Raw genomic sequence first — 15797 nt, 5'->3', positions numbered from 1 at the left:
CTGGAAAAAGCATATGACAATGTGCCAAGAGAGAAGCTATTCAAAATGCTACGGTTATATGGTGTCAATGGGGCATTATATCAAGCAATACTTAGTCTTTATTTGAGTTGTAAGTCAGCAGCTAGAATTGAAGGCAGTACAGGAAGATGGTTTAATGTTAAATCTGGTGTTAGACAAGGACCTACATTATCCTTGTCTAACATTCTCATTCATTATCTATATGGATCACATTATGAAGGAAAGCGGTATTAAACCTGATATCAAAATTGGGAATGTTATACTTCTAAATAAATCCACTACAAGTCTGCAAAGATTCCCTTACTAAATTGAGTAACTGTTGTAATAGATATGGTATGAAGGTCAGCAATAACAAGAAGACAAATTTTCAAGACATTGAAAATATCAACTGCATTGTGAATAGAGAACTTATAGAACAAGTGAAATATTTCATTTACTTAGGCACGATTTTTAGTTAAGATAGCAAATCAAATATGGAAATAGACAATAGAATCAACAAAGCTGGTATAGTAGGAAGTCAACTGAATAAATATATATGGAATAAGAGAGAAATTAGTCAAAACACTAAATTTGCTGTATACAAGACAGTGTCGAAACCAATTTTAACTTATTGATCTGAGAGCTAAGTCAGAAGTAAAACACTTGACCAAATACTGGACAGATATCAGAGTCCTGAAAAAGATTGTGGTATGAACAGGTGGCATAAATGGCAATATCATATTAAAAAGGAGGATATTAGGAAAGAACTTGACATTGTCATCACCCAGGAATGCATTGGCAGAACTAATCTTAGATCACTTAAACAGAATGTGCAAGGAAAGATTAGCAAAACAATGTATCATAATCCTTTTTCTCTGCCTGTTTGGCAGGAAAACAACCCAAAGGAAGACCAAGATATAGGTGGATTGATACGGTACAATGTGCCTTAGACAATAGAAATGTAGTCATTTCTATTGTCTAATGTATGGGTAAATGTAGTCATCTGTTCAGGGCTGATCTGATATTGTTGGAGTCTTGACAAGTAACAGACTGATTTGGAGAAAAATTGTAGATAGGAAGTTAGTAATAATGTAAATTTTTCATGTAGTACTATCATATCCTGTACACCCTTTGAGAGTACACGGCAGGAATTTGATGATGAAAAGCAATTAGAGATGCACCAGAAGCATATCAATGGTAAGTAGTAACAGGAGAAAGCACTGAATCAGTTACGATATTACTTAACAATAATCAGGTATGTAAAATCGATTATATAAAAAAAAAAGATATCACACTCAATGGACAAAACATTAGAGATAGGAGTGATTAGGGAAGTTGACAATGGCATCTCCTGTGCAGAGTGACACATGCCGAAACTGAATGCAGACAGTAAATAGGCAGGCATTGGACTTCATAACAATGTATCATAATCAACGTATATGGGTAAATGTAGTGATCTTAGTGACTTTGATGGCAGATGTATTATTGGCGCAAGACAGTTGGGTAATTTTATCGCCCTAGGGTTCTCAAGGTTGAGTATCAAGGGTCTACTCCACACACCATTGATGACCTGAGTCGACGTAGACTCTCTAGTCTCAACAGACCAACTGCAGGACAATGGCAGCACAAATCACACTCAGTTTCAATGTTGAAGGTCCAAGCAGCATCAGCAAGCACCATATGGCATACCATGAGGATACAGGAGCCGATGCCCTAATTGTGCTTTGCCACTGTTGACAGGCATTGCACCTTGTATAGTGTTGGGACCATCAAAACTGGACTGCTGCAGAGTGGACCAGAATCATGTAGTCCAATGAATCCTGTTATCAGTTGTATTTAGCTGGTGGGAGGATATGGGTGTAGTGTCAACAGCAGAGACCATGACCCCTATCGTGTCTGGTTAACTCTGTTCAAGGAGGTGGCAGCTCTGATAATGGTTTGGGGGAGCCTTCTCATGTGACACATTAGGTCCCTTAGTCTGGAGTGGTCCTTAAATGCTGTGAGCTACAGAATGTGCTAGCTGTTCACCTATACACTTTCGTGGCCTTCACACATCCTGCAGCCTATGAACTGTTTCAGCAGGACAATGGGCTGCAGCCACCCAGGTATGGCTCGAGGAACACTCATCTGAGATTTGGGACCATCCAGTGCCCCCCCCCCCCCCAAGGTTCCCAGATTTTAATCCAATTGAATCTCTTTCTCTAGGATTACATTAGAGCGATACATCAGATCCGAGACTATCCGGGATTTACATCTACGGCATCTATTAGATTTAGCATTATTTCAAAACGGTGTAGAAACTATGAAAGTTTCATAAAATAAGTTGACCAGAGAGCTTACAGGAATACACTCTGGCATTCACAAGTTGCCTTAGTGTGGACTACTTAAAAGACATTGGTGCTGCCTAAGAAACATCTATATATTTGATTTTTAAAAAGGGGCCTGACAGCTGTTTCAAACTGGCTGGTTCTCTTTGGAGAATAGGCAGAAACCTTAAGAGAGCAAAAACTCTTGTTCAGTACTAAGTACTATTTCGGCTTTGAAATAATGCTGGATCTAAGATTCGCCTTGCCTACTAAATTTGCATCGCTGAACTGAAGCCTTTTGACTCTTTATTTTAGTAATAAAATTACTATATTCTTGTGAATACATGTGTATAATAAATGTTATAATGGCACAAGTTCCATTAAAAATTCATCTAACATTAGTAACAGTTTTCCATGTATGAGTGGGTGGGAGGAGAGTCCAACAAGGTCAAATGTATGGTGTGGTGTTTCTATACACTTTGTGGAACAGTGACTAGTGACAGTGAAATGCATTGTGAAATAAACCTAATGGGTTCTTAACAATTAATCATTTTGTGTGACTAATTATCCAAACTTCATTCTTTTCACAAGTGAAATCTTGTGGAAAGAATGAAGTTGAATTTATTGAGCTGTTGCATTGACAACTTCCTTACTTTAGCAGCATGTGACTGAAGGAACTCAAGGTCCAAGAATACTAGACATGATGTTGGGAGAGGGAGTCACTAAAAGATGTTCTGTCTCCAGGTGTTGACAGTGATCCTGCTATAATGACGTTGGAAGTACCGTATTTACTCGAATATAACTCGCACCCCTGATTTTACTTTATGAAAAAAGAAATTAAACAGTTTTGCATGTACCTTGCACACTAAAAAAAGTTTAAATACTTTCACGTTGAGGCAATAACTTGCCCTCCCCAACAGCCACTATACTGCAGATGCAAAAAAAAAACAAGTAGTTTATTGTATCACTCAATAAAGTACAGAGACATTTGCAGTCTAATTTCTCAACAAATAGTGCAATTAGAGACAACCGAGATTAAAATGGCACTAACTAATGAATCACATGTCCCCTCTCACAATAACCATGCTGTATAGACTCAAGCCAAAAACCATATGTTGCACCAGCAAAACACTGTATCTAAAAGCTATTGTTTTTAGTTAGATGTGTGAGAGTCTGCCTACCAGCTCGAATGCAAACAAGCGGCAATAAAATTCAACTGAATGTATAATTCGTAAATGTGTTAAAATTAAAACTAAGAAATATATGGTGAATTTATGGCAGTTTCAGATATGGAATTTGGTTGAGATTTAGCATTTCAACTCAAAAATTGTCGGCTTGCCTTTGTGTCTTGCGATCTTTTGTTAATACTGCACGATTCATATGCATGTCTTCATAGCTGCTCTGTCTTCTAGTGGCCTACCATTGCTGTCTGTTTCGCACTCTACTTTCACTTCTTATTAGTAATTCGTGAAGGATTGTTCGTTATGTATCTCAGTCTTGTAAATTACTGGTAATTTTTACTTGAAATATGGGAAAGAAGATGATGCTATTTGAGTATATGACTTTGACGATGTACACAAGGAAACTGCGCTCGAGGCTGGAAGTAGCAATAGCAGATAGGAGATTTGGGGAAAAAATGCGAGTTATATTCAAGTAAATATGGTAGCTAAGTGTATGGATATTCTATTTCGAAAAGGTCTCATTCTGAACTTCAAAGCAGGAAATTATGACCAACTAGAGCAGTGTTTTTCAACCTTTTTAAGCCCAAGGACCAGTAAAATGCCTAAAACAATTCTACGGACCACTAAGTTATGTAATTTTTTTTTAAATTTATGTGGGGATTACCAACATTTACATATATACAACATTTTACAAATACATGTGGAAACATAATTAAGTTGGAAGTAAACGATTAAAAGTATCATCACCGATCAAAATTTTATTTTTGAAACAAAGGTATCAGTTTCCGATTTGCTGTGGGCAAATGAATGGGTATGTCAGTAACATTCTGCTGATATCCCCATTCATCTACCCACAGCAACTTTTATATTTTATATGTTATCCCCATTCATCTGCCCCACACTCATTAAGCTCACCCCATAACATTTTTAGCACCGTTGGCACCATGGGGATTGTCAGCACCATCCTGCTGTGACCTTCATTCATCTGCCCACAATGACATTTATCTTTAATCCCCATTCATCTATCCGCAGCAACTTTTATATGTCATCCCCATTCATTTGCCCATACTCATGAAGCTAGCCCCACAACAGTTTTTATCTTCACGCACTCTGATTCGACCTGCGACATCTCGAATGGAATGTGTAAACTGTTCCATTTGCTAAGTGCCTTGTGAGAAGAAGGAAAAATGTTGTTTTAATCTTACTCCATTCATCATGATATTGAACACGAACTTCACATCAATGGATTCCATCATGGATTACATCCCTTGTCCTGTCCAAACCATCCTCTACATATACCCCAAAATTTCACTCAGAACATCCCAAAGCCATTAATGCCCTCCACACACACAGACACACTTCTGGCCGATACAAATTGCCTTATTTTCCTGAGGAGTTTTCCATGATAGGAAAAAAAAAAAATTTAAGACATCCTGTTATGTGAGGTCATTCCCGATATCTATAAACAGTCCACCCCACGATATCAGTTGCAAAGTGCCGTCCACGTGGTCAGCCGCATTTTTCCGCCAGCAACCATATGCTGTATATACCCTACACATATAATTTGTACTAATCGTGTTATGATGATGGTTTTAATCATATCCGTCCTGTTTTATGTAGAGACACAACAGCAGTCATCATAAATCTGGCAGATTCATTAATCGTGTGGTGGTTTTATTTATACCCGTCCTGTGTGCTGCTTGCATTCGTTACATTGTCGTGTTTTCTGTACAATCCATGACCGTACGGATGTTGTTGTCTGCATGCGATGGATACGGTGTGCTCGCCTCATACTCCTGCAAGAGACCGTACAAGATATAGAACTTCGCTAAATGGGATGCAGGCAGCTATCCTCCTTGCCAACAGAGCTGAGCCTTACTGTGATGCCACGTTGCATAACTTTCGTTTCATCCCCGATTTTGGAAATGGATTAATTCCAAAACCAGTAACGAGATTAATCAGAAACTGTAGTCCAAATGATATAATTATGTTACTACTTACTTTTAATGAGATGGTTCAGCTTCTTGTCCGGCTCAATATTGGTCAACTTCAGGGGAAGATTGGCACACACATACTAAGACGATTTGTGTATTTTGTTTTTATTTGAAGGAGCAATGAAAATCCTATCTCACAAAGATAAGTTGTAGAAAACTGCATGACGATTTTCAGTGCTTCAGATAACAGTCCAACACAATTTTTGCTGACTTTTATATGAGACTTGTTTTTTACTAATTTGGGTGCGCTGATTTCAAATATTAAACCCATTTTTCTCTATGGCATTTTCTTTTTGCTAATTTGTAAGTTTTTGATAGTTTTAAGGAGGCAGTACTATTTAGAGGATCAAAAAAATCGATTTTTTAATATTATTTTCTGAAAGTATGTACTTTTAAAAATCTGTTCCTAACTTTTTATCAAGAAATTCGAAAAATTCCCAAAGATATAGCCTATTATTCAAAGCGGTGCACAGATCAGAATCAGAGCGCTCTCGCTTGTTAGTAAACGAATAAATGTGTAAAAACCTGAAACGACACGTACTGTTGCTTTGAATGCGAGAGAGGCCGATAATTAGATACATAACTACTTAACAATATTCATTAAAAATTACAAGAATATTTATAAAAAAATAAAAATTTTACATACACATCAGTTTCAGGGAATAAATTTTTGTTTGTAGCAATTTCTGCTGTGTGTTCTGTTTTGGCAATCCCTTTGAATACTCCAACAGTAGTCGGCCATCATGTGAGAATCCCATCTTCCTTGGTACCGATCTTCCATAATTTTTAAGTCTTGATGAAATCTTTCGCCTTGTTCATCGCTTACAGCACCTAAATTCTCAGGAAATCTATCAAGATGACTGTATAGGAAATGAAGCTTTATGCTCATGTTGCAACCTAGGCGCTGGAAATTTTCAAGCATTGTTTCCACTAGATCTTTGTAATTGCACGCTTTTTTGTTTCCAAGAAAATTATTTGCAACCATCGTAAATGAAGTCCAGGCCTCTTTCTCAATTTCGTTCATAGAGTTGATGAAATTTGGGTCTCTCATTAAAGTTCTAATTTGCGGTCCATCAAATACACCGGCTTTAATTTTTTCATAACTAAGTCGTGGAAATTTTTCTTATATGTATTGGAAACAGTCACCTTGTAAATCTAAAGCTTTAACATACTGCTTCATAAGACCTAGTTTGATGTGTAGAGGTGGAAAAATGATTTTTTCTCTGTCGATTAAAGGTTGATTTATAACGTTCTGTTCTCCAACATTTAAGGATATTCTAGGAGGCCAATGTTTCTGACTCCAGTGTTGGTTTCTGGCTCGACTATCCCAGAAGCATAGAAAACACGGAAACTTTGTATATCCTCTTTGAAAGCCAAGTAAAAAGTTCGCCATTTTAAGATCCACACAGATGATCCAGTTATGGTCTGTATATTTTAATAACTTCAGAACCTTTTTAATGTCCTCATATGTTTCCTTTAAGTGGACTGAATAGCCAATAGGAATTGAGCCATATACATTCCCATTGTGTAGTAAGACACACTTGAGACTTCTGTTTGAACTGTTGATAAATAAACGGCACTCATTTGGATGATATTGTACAACACTCATTTCAGTTAGTAAACCTGACACATTGTTACAGTAAACAAACCTACACATGTTTAAAATACTGTACAAGATTACTTTCCCTGCTACGATAAAAAGTTATCTTCGTATCTTGCTCCAGTAAGTTTTTTTCATTTAATCTTGAAGCTAACAATTCCGATGATTCTTTGATAGGCCCAAATCTCTTACTAAGTCATTCAATTCCGCTTGAGTAAAACGTTGCGGTCCAGAACTAGAAATTAAATTTTCATTGTCTAAATCAACATCCGGGTCTTGCTCCTCAAGAACATCTGGCATATCCCGATCATGCTCGTTCTCAAGTAAAGGAAGTCTTTTATAAATTGGCATGGCTATTTCATTGGAATGAGCAACTGGCCGAATTGCTGAGTCGAGATTTGGATACACAATTTTTTTCTTATTCTTCTATTATAACCAGAAGTCTGAACTAAACAAAAATAGCAATCATCTACGTGATTTTTCGGTTCACACCAAATCATTGGAATGCGAAAAGCTAATTTTTGGCGTTTTCCCTTGCTCCACTGTCGTAAATTTTCTACACGACTTACACACTTTATTTGGAGCCCATGAATTGTCCTGATCTGTAAGTTTTACGTCAAAGTATGCAAAGTACACTTTCTTAACGAAATCAGTGATATTTGTACTTTGACTGGGAACAATAAAACTGCCACAAATGTAGCAGAAGGAATCTACACTATTGACACATTTTCAATTCGTAGACATGATGTATTTTCTTCACTGCCGACTAACATGCAATTAACAAGACAAAAAAAACCAGAGACTTCATTGAAACATTATAAACGCTCATCATACTTTCACAATTGATTGACGATTGACTGATTTCAATCGTTCTTTGTCCGCTATGACGCATATAGCATTCATTTGTTTTAGGCAGTTGTCATCGCTATTTTTCATTACCTAAATGTATTAGGTCTGTTATTGGCCTCTCTCGCATTCAAAGCGCCAGTACTTGCTGTTGCAGGTTCTTACGCATTTATTCGTTTACTAACACGTGAGAGCGGTGAGCGCTCAGATTCTGATCTGCGCACCACTTTGAATAATAGGCTATATCTTCGGAATTTTTTCGAATTTCTTGATAAAAAGTTAGGAACAGATTTTTAAAAGTACATACTTTCAGAAAATAATATTAAAAAATCGATTTTTTTGATCCTCTAAATAGTACTGCCTCCTTAAAGTATCAAAAACTTACAAATTAGCAAAAAGAAAATACCTCACGTGATAGAGAAAAATGGGTTTGATATTTGAAATCAGCGCATCCAAATTAGTAAAAAAACAAGTGTCAGATCATAATCAGCAGAAAAAAAAAATTTTTTTTTGTTGGCCAGTGTAATTTGTGAAATTCACTTCTCACTGAAGGCGAGAAGAAAGACAAACCAAACTCCAGAAACGAGCCAAACCAAGATCACGGGAATTGGATTTTAAGCCCACTGTCACTTGAAAGCTCAGTTAACTGTTCTTTTTTTGATAACGAAAGGTCGTTCTCATGACTATAAGCCTGAAATAGATCTCGAACCCACAGAAATTTTTTGTAAAAGTTATTCGTAAAATATGTTTCAAAATTCTATTTCAGAGTTTTGTGATGTTCACAAACCCTTTCCAGAAACTCAGAATCAAAAAAGATCATTTTCCACTAAAAAGGATTTCAATGTTGGAAAAGGTGCAAATTCTGTCTTTTAAATTACTACACCAGTTTTTTTTTTTTCTCTAATGCCTTTATTTTGTCGTTGGCATCAAGAACAGTTAAAGAATTTTCCTGAAGGGAGAGATTTAGTACATTTAATTTCGAAAAAAATGTCTCAAAGATAGGATAGTGTTGATAACCATGCTTCGTCAACAAGGAGTGACGCAAAATTAGAATTATGTTCATTTATAAACAATAAAACTTTATGTCTTAATTGAAATAAGCTTGTTAGTACTTTGCCCCTGGAAATCCAGCGAATTTCAGAATGAAGCAAATGTATATATTCACTGCCCATTTCATCGCAAAATACTGAAAATAACCTGTTATTTAGCGGTCGAGCCTTAATAAAATTAACTAGCTTTACAGCGTTGTATAGCACAGCTTTAAATTCTGGTGGCATTCCTTTGGAGGCCAATCTTTCCCTATGTATGAAACAATATACCCGATTCGTATCTTTTGGCTGGAGAGCAGATACTCTTTCCAGCCAAAAGGCTGCGGGTTCGAATCCTGCCGTGGGCATGGATGTTTGTAATTGCCTGTGAAAATAATAGTAGTGATGGTGGACAGTAGAGGGCGTTGATGTAGATATGTAGATGGTGTAGTTTGTGGATGAGGTTGAGTGGTGGAGACGGAGAGTTGTAGAGTAGGTGCTCTCCCTTGATGAGTCTTAGGACTCCCTGGAAGTGTCAAATAATAATAATAATATCTGGGACACTTCCTTGACCAAAGAAACAACCCTCAACTATGCCTGCCCTGTAATGGCCCCGAGTTCCATCCTGACAGAAGTCCATGCATTTTTCCCACTGGATCCTCTTGTGTATTATATATTTATTGACAGTGTGAAAAATTTCTTCTCCAGTTGTTCGGGATGATAAAGTTCTACGAAACAGAATATCGTCATGAATGTTGTTATCATGCGCATATCTTACATAGTATAATAAGGGCTCTTCTTAACTCTTTCGATTAACTGAGATTCTATATCACCTGCCATATCATTAATTCCGTGACAAACAGTTTCATTTGAAAGAAGAATCAAATTAACATCTTTTAGTAACTTGTTGGCAAACAGTTTTTACCACATCTTTTATAGCTGAAAGTAGCAAATTTTCCCCGATAGAATGAGGTTCCCAGTTTTTGCTAGGTGCAAACTTAAGAGATAGAATGCTTCCAGTGCCTTGCTATTAATGAAACCTATAGCCGAAACTATATCTTTCCCATGGTTTAATGTCTCTAAGTGTTGCTGAAAAAATTCAATTGGCTTATTTTTCACATCACAATGTTTAGTTTCTAAATGTCGGAGTTTCGCTGGTTTCATGCACTCGTTCGACAACACTTTGTAACACAAAACACATTGAGGTTTCTGTTCACTTTTATCTCCACACCAAGTAAACCTGAATTCCAAATATGAACTGTTCGTTTCTTCTACTTTAATAGTATCAGGTTTACTTGCCGTTACAACATGTGTATCACAATTAGGGTTAGCATCATCTGTTTCATTTGCTCTTCTTTTCAAAGTCCTAGTTCTAAGCCACTTTTCCATTAGTAAAAAACGTTTCTGAAAAATATATAAATACTGGGGGTTAACTCACGACACTCTTTGTCCCAGTATCAATTAGCACCTCTGAAGATATACTGAGCCTTCGTTGCAGGAGGTTAACCTTCAATAATAAAAATCAATAAACAACAAGAAATTGGTTGAAATGTGGATAACATGTTCACTTCAAAACAGCAAGGGAAGGTGGAAGCAATAAAACTATATTGTTGTTCCCTTCACATATCTTTTATTATTAGTCATTCTGCCACTACAAATTTAGCGGCAGAATGAGGAATAATAAAAGATATGTGAAGTGAACAACAATATAGTTTTATTGCTTCTGCCTTTGAACATTCTAACAAACCTGATGCTATTTGTTAGTTTTTTTAAGTCTCCATTTGATTTCAATAATTTTTACTTATTCAATTTTAATTTGTTTGGATAATTAAAAAAATATATATTTATTTAATTAATTTAAGTCTGCCTGCAGACCACAGGTTGAGAAACACTGAACTAGAGAATATATATGTGATCCCATGATCTTAGATGAATTTTTTAGATAGTTCATAGGCACTGCTGATATCACTCTCAACTAGCAATCAATACCATGGGATCACATATAGTATTCTCTAGTTCAGTGTATATATTGAAATATATCCCTAAAGTTCGAAAAATAAACAGGGTGGGAGTGAAATGGATGTGCAGTCTTATTGAGAGATTCAAAGAAAAAGATAACGTGGAAGGAATATCGTGTGCAAAACAGTGATGTTAGTTATGAACAGAGCTCAATAAATACTCACCTATAATGAACATTCTGCATCTAGCAAGCAGTACAAAATCCTTAACTTTAAGAAAACACAAAAGTATAATATGCCCTTTTTAAAGGGTCATTCATCATCATCAAATTCCTGCCATGTACCCTCAAGGGGTGTACAGGATATGACAGTACTACATGAAAAAATTACATCATTACTAACTTCCTATCTATAATTTTCCTCCAAATCAGTCTATTACTTGTCAAGACTCCAACATTATCAGATCTTATATTTCTATCGTCTAAGGCACTTTGTACCATATCAATCCACCTATATCTTGGTCTTCCTCTGGGTCGTTTTCCTGCCAACCTGGCAGAGAACACTTGTTTTGCTAATCTTTTCTCTCCCATTCTATTTAAGTGACCATACCACCTGAGATTAGCTCTGCTAATGCATTCCTGGATGGTGACAATGTCAGGGTCATTCTAATAACAAAAATTAATGTAACAAATTATATTTTCCAAAAAATAAATGTGGAAACTGGGCTGGGCTGGGTAATGATCCTTCCCATAATGCTTAACACCATACACATTCAGAAGGAAGTGTGCTTTGCATTATAGGATACTAAAGCAATTGATAGAAAGTCAACATCCTAGTTGTGGAGATACTTCATATGCAAACTAGTAATTAAATAATTTTTTGAAACAATTGCACACAGTATTTGATAAACATAAAAGCATGAAAATATCTATCCACAGAAGCCTCAACTCTTTAAGATTATAATTTTGTGTTTTTATTGTTCTTTCTATTCTTATTTATTGACTACTTCTTGGAATGGTTCTCATACAATGAAAATATTTTCTCCAAACAAATACAGCACTATTAATAACTTTACGGAACTCATGTAGACTTGCTGTTGATCTATCATTAAAAGTGGGGGGGGGGGGGCAGATCTTCAGTGAGTAGGATTCTGCATAATTTGTCTAGCTCTACATAAAAATTATTAAGCACATGCCCCAGAAAGGGTTACAGCTGTTGTGCAGAAAGCTAAGTGTGAATAGGAAAAGAAACTGGCTCTGCAAGCTAGATGACTCAAAAGAATTCTATCATTATTTTGCAATTAAAGAAAGAGTGAATATGAAAGCATAACTATTGAATGAAGATGATATGCAGGTGGCACTACCTATACACTGGAAGAAGATGCTCAGATGTTTTTGAAGAGGAGGTTACTATGGCTATTGCACAAATTGAATATGAATTCAACAATAGGGCCTGGTGAGTTAACAACACAGATGCTGAAAGAATATTCAACTCAACGGCTATTCTTTGACTTGACCATATAATTTGAGTCAGCATAGGGAGAATTAGACAGAAATGGAAAGAGTATGATAATAAGTGGATAGGAAACTGAGGTTTAGGGGTCATGTAGCAAAAATTGCAAATATAATTCAGATGATAACTGCAATGCTGAAACAACAGTAACATGTAAGAATAAGGAAGTCGTTTTGACTCTTTACATTGGTGAAATGTCATCTGGTCTCCTGTTCTCTGAGGGAATGCAGGTGCAAAAGAGAGTGTTAAAAATGTTAACAAACAAGAGAAAGAAAGAAAGATGATATCACATATCTCTGCAAACTTCTGAAAGGGTCATACAGGGTAGCAGTAGATGGAATTTTTCATTTTATAGAGGGTGGGGAAGGGCAAGAGCTTTTGCTTTTGGAGTTTGTGAGTGCATGAGATGTGACCTCCTTCAGCGAGTCCTTGACTCTGGTGGTCTGTTATAATAATAATAATGATTTCTTAGGATTAACATTAAATTATCACTCCAGAATGTGGGGGAGGGGGTGGGACGAGTAGGCTTTCTTTGGAAGATTAAATTTATGTATAAATTTTTAGCTAGTATGTGCCTGTATTCCTTCATTGGCAGAAGCATTACAAGCAAGCTCTATGAATTGTTAGTTATATGGTGTATTATTCTAATTTTCTCCCTTTAAAACAGATAATTGAGTTCATGTTAATGTTTTATCCTGTTTATACCTACAGCATTAATAATATTCTGTGTTTTGTTTTCAGTTATTTGCCATGTGATTAACATCACATATCAACATATTGAAAAGTATGTTTTGGCTGAACAGTTGGGGTGTCACTCAGGTATGAGTTTATATTTTTTTCTTTTTATTTGAAATGTTTTATTATTCTCATTCCAGTAACTCGAGAATTACAAAATGGCTAGTTTCCAAAAAGTGCTTATATTAAAAAAAAATGTTTTTCCCTCATTAACCCCTGGTTATAACACTGCCTGCACACATTGTTGATTCAAATATTATATATATATATATATATATATCAGAATATCTCCATTTTTCCTAAAAATGAAAATGACATCTCTTTACTTCATAATATTTGAAGTAAGAAATGTTTGTGCAGTCGAAGATCTTACAGAACTTCACACTAAACAGAGGTTATTAACTAGGAATTATGGGCACATTTACAAAGTTAATGAAAACATCATTTAATGCTAGCAAGAGGAGATGAATAAAGGTAGACAAGAAGACATCAAATGCTGAAATTCCTATGTACAGGATGCATCACGAGATTTGAAAATCAAAATTGGCATGTCTAAGCACAAAAAAAAAAAAAAAACTTTTGCAATTAATGTCACTCTATATCAAGATTTTACAACAAAAGTTCTATGCTATGAAACACCAAATTATGGAGTTTCTAAAAACTAGTTACAGAAACACTTAAAAACAACATGTATACAATTAATTTATTATATTTAAGGACTAGTTAACCTGTTCATATAAACAAGATGGCTGGATTTCTGGGAACTCTAGTTTTTCATCCAACAAGAGATACAAACCAATCTTGAGAATATATACAGTTAACAGCAACAGAAGATGAGATTAATTGCCTTGTTGCATTAATTAGGCTTATATGATGCAAAGTTATTTGGCTGTAATCTGTCATTACTGAATTCGGGATATTATGATAGTACTACACGAAAGAGTTACATTATTACTTATTTATAGCATATGATTACATAACGGCTGAGGCCCCTTTTACGGGGAAGTACAGCACCATCTCAATTCCCCCCCCCCCCCATTTTATTCGGGGGCTGGTTTGCCTACTTGCAGGATGAAAATTCCCAGATAAACTGGGAATAAAAACCCTGCAGTCCACGCCCAAGACTGGTGAACTTGGCTATGTCTGAAAAAGATCCTTAAGCTCCTCACGTTGGTGATGAGAATCAAACCTAGGACACTCCTTTCCCAGGCATATGGTTACAAAGCCACTCTGTTAACCTCGTGGACCGCGTTATTACTAATTCCTATCAACAGTTTTCCTCCAAATTAATATGTTATCTGGCAGGACTTCAATATTGTCAGATCTTATATTTCATTTCTCTAAGGCACTTCTTACCATATCATCTGAAATTAGCTCTGCTAACACATTCCTGAATGTTAAAAAATGTGTAGTTCCTCTCTCATAGACCTCAATTTTTAATATAGTTCTGATCGTCCTCTAATTTTCTGTAAAACTTTTCTCTCTCTCCATATTTGGGCATTTCTAATCTAATATCATATACTCCAGCTGCCTTTTCACGTTATTTCATATTTGATTGTTTTTTTCCTCCCACTGTTCCATTTAGCAATCTTTCAAAGTAATTACTCCAGACATCTAGAATATCTTTAGTTTTCATATCACTTTTATGGTATATTTTCCTCTGTTTCTAAGCATTTTTTAATAGTCTCCAGGATTTGTCACTTGACTGATATAAGATATATTTCATATCTTCTTACCAGTCTTCCTGTGACTTGTTCAGATATTTTTACATATTACTTTGTTGTCTTACAGTTTTCTCTGTATATGCTCAAAGCACATGCTGACTTGCCAAAAACTTTCGATGCCCTTTCTTCTTTTCCTTACCTTCCCAAGTCAACCATGATCTGATTTTGCTATCCTTGCACTCAACCTCACCAGATGCCTTTGGCTGAATCAATCAGTGTATTCTTCAGAGTTTGCTGATGAGTTTCCAATTTTTTATTATTCTTGTTCTTCAAATTCTCATCTTCTTGAATAATATTTCTATATTTGAGTCTACAGTTCACCTCAGAAAGCAGCTCAACTTTGATTTTACACACCTCACTTTTCTTTTCAGTATGATATTCAGTTTTTATTCTGCTCATAACTAAATGGTGACCACTTGGTATTTCAAGTGGTCACCATTTAGTTATGAATGTTTTTATCCACAGTGCTCTTGTGTGTTGAACCAGTGTAAATATATTGCTATCAACAATAACAATCTCTATAGTCTCAGGCAGTGATAATTTTCTTATTTCTTGTGTACAAATTCATATGGTGAGAAGATACATCTTTATGCTAGAACATAGTATTTGTAATGACTAGTGTTCGCCCTGAAAAGAAATCCAGCAGGTGCTTACTATTATTATGAGCTGTGCTCTTTTCTCCAAATTTTTTCAAAACGTTTTTGTATGTCTGGTATTCATTTTCTACACTGCTGTTATCTTAATTAACAGATCTTCAAGGGCCAACTTTTCCTTTTTCCTTGTGTCATCTGCCTTCTTCAATGTCACAAAAAATTCCTTCACCTCTTTCATAGTAGAACCTTTTGTGGAAACATTGACACAAATTATTTTGATGTTTACACACCTCATTCTGCTTAATGTTGCCTGTCATTCAAGA

General features: G+C 35.8%; 2 protein-coding genes across 3 annotated transcripts in view; one reads left to right on the top strand and one right to left on the bottom strand.

Annotated features, from left to right (window-relative positions):
- LOC150104691 (tRNA-specific adenosine-34 deaminase catalytic subunit ADAT2) overlaps nucleotides 1–15797 on the bottom strand; it is a 98218-nt gene that overhangs the window by 25760 nt on the left and 56661 nt on the right. The gene's annotated exons all lie outside the window — the stretch shown is intronic.
- The window catches only part of eIF3k (eukaryotic translation initiation factor 3 subunit k), a 96619-nt gene that overhangs the window by 68378 nt on the left and 12444 nt on the right, over nucleotides 1–15797 (top strand). Inside the window, exon 6 of the mRNA XM_090395277.1 lies at nucleotides 13164–13241. Coding sequence (XP_090251403.1) covers nucleotides 13164–13241 — 78 coding nt within the window. The remainder of the gene's footprint in view (nucleotides 1–13163; nucleotides 13242–15797) is intronic.

The sequence above is a fragment of the Typopeltis vanoorti genome, chromosome 7 (genome assembly GCF_054136105.1).
Source record: "Typopeltis vanoorti isolate ZY-2024b chromosome 7, IOZ_Tvanoo_1.0, whole genome shotgun sequence".
Lineage (NCBI taxonomy): Eukaryota > Metazoa > Arthropoda > Arachnida > Uropygi > Thelyphonidae > Typopeltis > Typopeltis vanoorti.
Note: the sequence above shows the minus strand (reverse complement) of the source record. Positions and strands in the feature narration are given on the sequence as shown.